Raw genomic sequence first — 8,341 nt, 5'->3', positions numbered from 1 at the left:
AGGTAAAACAAATTGTAAGTATCAACAAAATTTAGAACTTTTTCCTTGTAGATTGCTGTTCCAAGCAAGACCATCTTGTAGCATATTTTGAAAAGGGCTTGCATCAGCAGATCTTTTGCTGGCTTTGTTTGTTTGTTTGGGAGGTCAGGAGGCAAGAAAAGGGGAGCAGCAAAACTTAGTCTTAACCTAGGGCCCAGCAAACAGCTTGACACAAAAGGATCATGGTAATTGAAGTTCCTTTCTGGCAGGTTACAAATCAGAGGAAACTTTGTGTCCACATCAGCTTTCCCCCTTCATTCAAACTTCACTGGTATGAGGTGCTTGCTTACAACAGCCTTGTGATGTTCAACCTGCTTACAAAGGTCTGGCTGCATGGAGACAAAAAGTGTTGTGGTAAGGGTGTAGGGACAAAAAAAAACCCCACAAAATTGATATGCACACAATGCACATGGAGAGAAAGACTTCTACCTTAGTCCAAGATGAACGTGTTTCAGCAATGCCAAGTCAAGATGATGAGTATCCTGTGGTTGAAGGAATCTGAATGCTGTCATGTGACACTTCATTTTCCTACCCTTTGGGGTGGACAAAATGTATAAAATGTGCAATAGATTGGGCCTGCTTCACTGGAAATGGTTAGCTGTAGACAAAGACATGAAACTAATACCAAAAGGATTACTATAATCTGAGACTACCAAGGAGCAGAAAGGGCCTGGCTTTCCACAGTTGAAAAACTACTTAAAGCACAGCATTTCACACCTTTGGCCTTTCAGCTAAGAAAATCTAAAGAAGAGACTAGGAACAGCTGAAGGAGAAAGAAAACAAAAAAACCCAAAAAAATCTTCGAGAGCCTCGCAGTCTTTTCCAATTATATTCTATAAAGTAGAAAAATACTCAATATTATCTCCTTTTTGTCCCTTCTCTCGTGTGTGTGTTCTTTCACCTGAACACTTTTGAGCCATTTAAGAGATGACTTCATGCAAAGAAACAATCAGGGTCAGGACAGATTCCAATACAGTTCTGTGTTTACTGGTCAAAATAGAACAAAAAAACCCAGTTTGCACACTGCCTCAATAATTCAGAATCTTTCTTCCATACAGTAACTTATTAATGAATTTGTCAACAAATATTTCAACAGCATACTTAATAGCATTAATTTACTATATAGATGTTATTTCTAGATCAGTTGTGTTATTCAGCTCAAACACTAGTGGCTGAAAAATTTGGTAAATCAGGTAAGGATTAAAGACAGAACTTCAGCTTTGAACAGAAACACAGATAATTTGACAGGGTGTAGAAGATGCAATATTAAATATCTTTGCTTTATTCTGATTTAGTCATCAGAGTGAGAACCTGTATTATAACCCATTCTGTATGAAATAGGCTCAGTATGAAATACTGAGCTACAGAGAAGACATCTTTCAGATTTATACAACCAACCATTTTAGTTTAGGTCAGAAAAGTAAAATCAGAAGTTATTCTTTTATTAGAGCATAATCAGCACCTATACAATGCATTCTTATTACTGAGGACCAAACATCTGAAAATAAAAAAAACAATCCATGAACTACTCAATGAAGTCAATCATCTAGTTGCCCCTAATGCAGATGACTTCACTGTCTGTAAAAACAGACAAACCAGACACAGATTATAAATGTGAACAGAACTTCCAATTCAAATGAAAATTTAGAAACTATGCATATTCAAGCAATTTTCAGTTCTTTCCAGTAGAACCAAAGCCACCTTCGCCACGTTCTGTATCATCTAGAGCCTGAAAGACATAAATTGTAAGTTGCTTTAGTGTCCTAACTTGCTTTTTGTTTCTATACAACAGACACTGTGTATCACAGAGGAAGATACATTTACTTGTAACAATAGCTATAATTGAGAAACTAAACAAAAACATTTAGACATTTTATACTACCTTAGGTACAAGTTTAAACAAACTCCACATTGTGAGAAAACTGTTTCTAGTAAAAACTGAAGTGTTTCTCAAGTATCTGTGCATTCTGAAAGCTCCAAAAATACCAAATTATGTAAATGCATGCATCCAGATTTTTATTCCAGTAGCAATGCTACCTTGCAGTTTTAACACTGAAAGTAATTTTAAAGCAAGTATTTATATCATAAAGTTTAGCTTATGTAACAACTATTTAATGTATTACCAATAAAAAATAGCAGAAATACTTTCTTTTGGCAACTTACTTGAACTTCTTCTAGCTCAGGATAGTAAATGCGCTCACAGATGAGCTGGGCAATCCTATCCCCTTTTTTAACTGCAATGAAGTCAGAATATTATCAGTTCCTCAAAAAAGCAGTGAACAACCCATACAAAGTTTAGACAATCCCCATTCAAGAGTATCAGAGTGTGCTGAAGTGTAAACATTCATTTGAAAATTCCTTAAGCAGATGTTAATAGTCCCAGAAAAATACAAGCTAAGATAAACTTGTGCTGAGTCCTTTTCAGGTGAAGTTTCAGCAGCAGCAGCAGCAGCAGCTCAAGGCATCTCCCTCACTCTTGCTGCCATTCTGTGGTATCCTGAGTGTCATTATGCACAAAGAATGCAGAGGTGGAGAGACAGCTGTATGCAGTGTGGCTCCTTTTGTGAACTCAACCCAGGAACTGATTTCTCTGGGGAAAAAAAATCTGAACTGCTAAAAGGAACCCAAAATTTCTAATTAGTACCCAATCTGGTTCACAGAACTTGCTTAAGAAGTTGAAGTTGCAGAAAAGACTGCAGAAACACTGGCAATATTCTAAGTGGGCCCTGAGGCTTGAAAGTGTTTGCAGAGAGTGTGATTAAGGGAAAACTATGTTTATTACACATGTCTCCCAGGATCCTGGAAAAGTTTTTATCTCAAATACTGCTCAGCTAAACCCTCGTGTTTTGTTGTTTTTTTTTTCCCAAGAAACAATACAAAGTTGTACCTCAGTACAGCTCATGAATCTAAAACTTAGCTAAGTGGGGTATTTTTGGTTTTTTTGTTCTGTGCTGGTGCTGTGGTTTGGGGGCTTTAGTTGTTTTTTTCTCATACTGCCTTATTTGCTAGGAGTGAAATCTTTTCATGTTTCTTTGACAGGACAGTGTTATGTTTCCATGTTTTTGCTAGTTGAAAGAAAAAAAATATTTTCATCTAATTCTAACTCTTCAGAGAGAAAAACTAGTTTCTCATTTCCAGACAGATGGCTGAAAACAAGGCTCTGCCAAGCTTAGTACTTACCTTCAAAAGTCTCCTTGCCAAAGTTAAAGAGTACCACACCAACATTTCCCCTGTAGTCCTCATCAATAACACCAGCTGTCATAGGAAGGAATTAGGAGGGATATCCAGTTAGTGTTATTTAAGTAGATTAGATAAGGTTTAAATTGGTAGATGATGGCAGTAGCTTATATTGGCATCCAACAACACCACTTATCAAGAAGTGTTTTACAACTGTACTGCTGATTTTACTTGTAATTCCCTATCTGAGATCAAGACAAATGTACAAAAATCAGGGTCCATTTGTTCTGCTAACTTCAGCTGTGAGTGTCAAGCAGAAATCTCTTCTTCATTCTAACTTCTTATTTGAGAGCTATGGATTTGCACAGATCCAAATCCTCTATATCAGGAAGGGTAACAGAACTTCAAGCCATTTGGCTACATCCAGGTATAAGCAATATAAAACAAGTTTGCTTGCTCTTACATTTTATATAACCAGATCAACTACATAGTCACAGACACCATCTACCAATACACATTAAAATCATCATATTCTGTTTCTTTGTGATTTTCTGTCTGATTCAGGAAGCACATTTCCCGTAGAAAATCTGGAGTTGGTCTTCCTTGTAGACCAAAACATGTATTTTGAAGTCTACTTGCAGAAATAATTCAAATACTAAAATTACATGTCATTCTAAGACATTTCCAGACTCCTACATACCAAGTACTGCCTTTAGAGATTATAAACACCAGAGGAAATTGTAGTGTGGCTATGCCACAGCATACACACTTAAGAATAGCAAACTGAGGGGCTTTTTTCCTGAGTTCCTTCAGCTGTGTGAAAATATTGCAGTAGGTAGTTACTGTAAAATCCCTGCACTAGTTCTAGAGTGAAAAAGTTACTAAAACAGCTCTCTCTTCATTGTATTGTTATATGTATGCTAGAGAGTCATGAGAATCTCTGATTTCCATCTTAGTTGTCTTCTGTATGTTACTCAGCAACACTTTAAAACCTTAAAAGGCATGTAAAAATCAACAAAGTGGGTGCAGATGCTCCTCTAACCTCAGAGCTGTATCACAGGTGCAGCCAGACTTTGATGTGCAATAAAGCAGGCATTAAATTAAAGTAGTTCTGCTGCAACTCTAAATTATACTGGGAATTGCTTTGCTTTATGGCTGGCTTGGCATGAGAAGGATGCTGCAAGTCACCTTTCCTCACCTATAGAGCCAAGCCTAAACCAAAATGGTAACTTCTACACCAGACACTGCCTACAAAAGTAGGATGTTTATTATTTAAAAAAAAAATCAGTAATATTTTAATAATTCAACAGCTGTAAAATCATTAGGATACACTGCCTCTGAGGTATTACTCATTTATCTTTTGCCAGACTACCAATGAAGCTACCATTATTTCTCTTGCAATCAAGATTTACAAAATCTTAGTAAAAAGAACAGAACTCTTACCACCAACATCTATGAAGTGCTTTGCAGCTAAGCCAGAACGAGGTGCTAGAAAAGAGAATTTTTTTCTAAGTATCTTATTTATTTAAACTCTTAAATATACATAAATTATATTTATCTTACATATTTTAAACACAGTATTTATAGGTTGGATAGTGTCTTTGCACAGTAGTGGCAACAACCATCTCCAGTCTTTCTAACATAAACACGATTTTACACAACAACTGCAAGTGTTACTGTATATTTGAAACAAAATAACAGCTGCAAGAAAACTGCCATCTCTAAGCAATATAAGCATATCTTTTTTGAGACCACCATTTTCAGCAGTTTCTCCAAGGAAGGTGGCTGTAATCTTCAATTCTTTTTGGCAGCTACCACTGGTTTGGAGTAATCTCAAAATACTATTATGTCAATCAATTGAAGTTATGATGGAAAAAGATACTTGGCAAGCAGTGTAGGCAGATAAATTAAATTATGTGTTTGGATTTTTTTTTTTTACCTACCTTAGCCTAATTTGATGAACTGCTAAAAATATTACATTCTCAAGAATTTTCTTTAAGACAAATGTCAATGCATTCTCCTTTTATATGAAAGACCATGGCAAATTCTGATAACACTTTTCTGCTGGAGTGGTCATTGCTTTTTTTACTTTAAGGATATATAAACAATTCAGAAAAAGAATGTGCAAAACATTGTATAGGTTCTCTTAAGTATTCTGCTACAAAAAGCAATCCAATTCTACCATGCTAGTACTCTAACTTCAGGGTTTCTTTTTAAACACCCAGGGGTATATTTTCTGTATGTTTGCTACCTATTGGTATTTGTGATTCCAGTTCTGAAACTGCAGAGAAATAATGGACTATTGCACAGTTTGTAGCACAGCTTACAAACTGTATGTAGATTATGGATTTTTGCCAATAAGATTTTTGTCATTTGACACATGCCAAACATCAAGCCTATCTGGCAAGGCTTACTAAATCACACAGCCACATGCCACATCTTTTTTTGTGTAGATTAATTTTGAAAGCTTTAGACAGAATCTAAATGTAAAGATGACATTGAACCTGTTGTGCAATGACTGCAGACTTCTACCCTGCTTCCTTACCTACTCGGCCATAGCATCCAGGGGGAAGAGCAATCTGAAGGTCTGTTTTCACTACAGCCTTTTCCATGGGTGGTATCACACAGTCATAGGCACTAGATTAAAGAAACACTACTTTATAGACAGTATTTTGAAAATTTTCTTCTCTGTAACTTAATGTGCAAAATTACTTATTTCAAGATTTAAATTACTTAAAGATTTGCAAAATCTAATGTAGATCCCCAAAACACAAGATACTCCCATTGTTATAGTGTTAGCTAATGATTTCAGTAGCATCATTTGAGCAGCATAGTTTTAAATGGTTTTTAACTAGTAACATAGAGGAAAAAATACAAGTTTAACCATTAGGTGAATTGGGCTGTGCACTTTTTGTGCAAACACAGAAACTTTAAAGGATAATACACTTCTCATTAAGCTTTTTATAGCAGATTAACTAGCTGTAATAAAAAATCTATTAAGTTAAAAATTATGAAACAACATTGGTTTTTTTGTTTCATTCTGTTTTCTGAGCAGGTCAGCAGTTCAAGATTCACATGATTCTGTTGGGACCTGCAAACTAGAGATAGTTTGAGAACTTTCTGAAGCTACCCTTTTTTTAATGAAACTGACTCTTCCCAGTTGTACACTGGAACAAGAACCAGACCTGGCAAGACAAAAGGAATACAAAGGAAAAGTGTCAAGTGTGGTGAAGCAAAGCTTCAGGAAGTCAGATGGGTGAAAGATGAAAAGACAGGCTGTTTTTCAGTAATCCTAGACAGGGGAAGGTAGAGGAGGTTGCAGTGTTCAGATATAAACTAGTGATTGCATTTGATTACAGAAGCACTGTGCAAGCAACCACAAGCCTAGGTGAAGATATTCCTCAAGACAGCTGAAAATCTTTGAACAATGGTTGCTACCAGTTCAAGCAAACCAAAATCTAAGTCAGGACAGCACCCCATATGGTTTCCAGAGAGGAGGGTTAATTAATTGCCACAACCTCCTCTGGCGGGCAGCAGGGATGGGGAGGGCCCAGGTGCACTGCTGCTTTTACCCTGCAAGAGCAGGAGCCCACAGCAGCTCCGGGGATGCAGCCGGCAGCTGCTCCGCCGCCTGATGCAGTCGGTGCTGCAGGAGGATCGGACCCCAAAGCTCTGGAGACGAAGTGACAGGAACGGAGGCGCAGGGCAGCAAAGGAACGGGCCGGTTCGGGCCTTCCCTTCTGCCGGGCCGCCGAGCCTTGCCGGGGCACCGATCTCAGCCAGAGGACCGGCCTTACCGAGCGGAACCCGCGCTCCTCCGTGAGGGAATGGGCCGGGCCGGGCCGGGCCGGGCCAGGGCGTGGCGCGGGCTCCTCCCCAAGTGTCCTCACCCTCACCTGTACAAATCGTAGCCCGCGGCCCGAGCGGAGCCCCGCGAAGGGGCGGTGGCGTTCTTGGACAGCTTAGCGAAGCGCAGCCGTGCGATGGGCTCCCCGGGCACCGAGCTCTTCTGCCTCTTGCTAGGGGACGTCTGCTGGAGAGCCTCCGAGGCCGGCATAGCTGCGCGATGGCGGGAAGGGGAGAGAGAAGAGAGAGAGGTTCTGTCACCTCCACAGAAAAAAGCCCGCCAAAACCGGCCCAGCCCGACCCGGCCCACTGGAGGCGGGAACAGAGGGGGCAATCCCAGCCCCTCCACGGCCCCTCTGCGCCTGCATCCCCGCAGGCGGTAACGGCCTCGCCAGGCTCCTTCTCAGGGCCCAATCCCCTTCCCTCACCGAGGGTCTCCGCGGCGCTGCCCCATCCCCTCGGCCTGGGCCGGGACTCGGTGGTCGCGGCGGCCCAGAGCCTCCTGCTCGCGGCTGGGTCGCGGCCGAGGGGCAGAGCCCGCGGCTGAGCAGCGCATCCTCCCCCCAACCCCTTACTGCGCCCGGGGGGGCTCAGGACCCGGAGCCGCCTGCAGCTCCCGCGCAGCATGGCGCCGTCTCCGTGCGGGGACGTGGCGCTCCCCGCCGCTGTCTGGCGGTAACAGCGCTTCTGGGGCCCAAGCGGAGGGCGCCGCCGCCGCCATCTCCTCTCCCCGACATGAGGCGCGGCGCAGCCCCTCCGACACCGGCAATGCCCCCCGGGCCGCCACTGATCCCGGCGGGGGCTGCGGGCCCGGCCCCCGCGAGTCGTGCAGCGTTGCCGGGGGATGAGGTTGCGGCTGCACGGCGGGCGGAGCCAGAGGCCACAGCCGGGGCTCTCCCCTCGCAGGGCCCGGGCTCACACACCCGGGCGCCGTCGCCACCCCTTGTAGCCCAATTGAGAAAAGTCCTTCTAACAGTGTCCCGGTTTGGGGTTTCTTACATTGCTGTTCAGCGCTTCTAGTCTTGACAGTATGCGCCGTCTGAACGAGACGGTGATATCTGCTCAGAATGTCTCACGATTTACCATTTAATGAGTTTTGGTGGTCTTTCCCAAAGTTATGATTCTGCAAAGCTGTGATTCTACGAGCTACCCACAACTTGCAGTTTTTAAGAATGTGATTTGCAGCAAATTAATACCTAATTGTAAATCGTTTATACAAGGAGAGAATTATAGAGCTTACAGCTCCATCCTGCATTATAGCGTGGAAAAGGATTAATTT

The 8,341-nt window shown here is 41.8% G+C and overlaps 1 protein-coding gene across 2 annotated transcripts; it reads right to left on the bottom strand.

Moving 5' to 3' along the window:
* Nucleotides 1–1,004: 1,004 nt before the first annotated feature.
* DUT (deoxyuridine triphosphatase) lies at nucleotides 1,005–7,927 on the bottom strand. 2 transcript variants are annotated; one of them, XM_071755233.1, is made up of 7 exons: nucleotides 7,638–7,924; nucleotides 7,113–7,275; nucleotides 5,762–5,853; nucleotides 4,660–4,704; nucleotides 3,220–3,294; nucleotides 2,203–2,273; nucleotides 1,005–1,768 (listed from the first exon to the last, which is right to left on the bottom strand). In XM_071755233.1, exons 1-7 carry the CDS (start codon nucleotides 7,687–7,689, stop codon nucleotides 1,712–1,714), a joined length of 555 nt encoding a protein of 184 aa, XP_071611334.1. In that variant the 5' UTR covers nucleotides 7,690–7,924; the 3' UTR covers nucleotides 1,005–1,711. The 2 variants fall into 2 exon arrangements, with proteins under 2 accessions (XP_071611334.1, XP_071611333.1); XM_071755232.1 differs by having other exon boundaries at nucleotides 1,463–1,768; nucleotides 7,660–7,927.
* Nucleotides 7,928–8,341: the final 414 nt, after the last annotated feature.

This window comes from Heliangelus exortis, chromosome 11, assembly GCF_036169615.1.
Source record: "Heliangelus exortis chromosome 11, bHelExo1.hap1, whole genome shotgun sequence".
In the NCBI taxonomy this organism is placed as follows: domain Eukaryota; kingdom Metazoa; phylum Chordata; class Aves; order Apodiformes; family Trochilidae; genus Heliangelus; species Heliangelus exortis.
Note: the sequence above shows the minus strand (reverse complement) of the source record. Positions and strands in the feature narration are given on the sequence as shown.

What these genes read in the sequence shown, in the direction of transcription:
- DUT (XM_071755232.1), bottom strand. Translation starts at nt 7,783, where the DNA reads ATGGCGGCGGCGGCGCCCTCCGCTTGGGCCCCAGAAGCGCTGTTACCG. An exon ending in GGAGCTGCAGGCGGCTCCGG is followed by an intron (nt 7,276 to 7,659) that starts GTCCTGAGCCCC and finishes GCCATCGCGCAG; the next exon opens with CTATGCCGGCCTCGGAGGCT. An exon ending in GCGGGCTACGATTTGTACAG is followed by an intron (nt 5,854 to 7,112) that starts GTGAGGGTGAGG and finishes TCTTTAATCTAG; the next exon opens with TGCCTATGACTGTGTGATAC.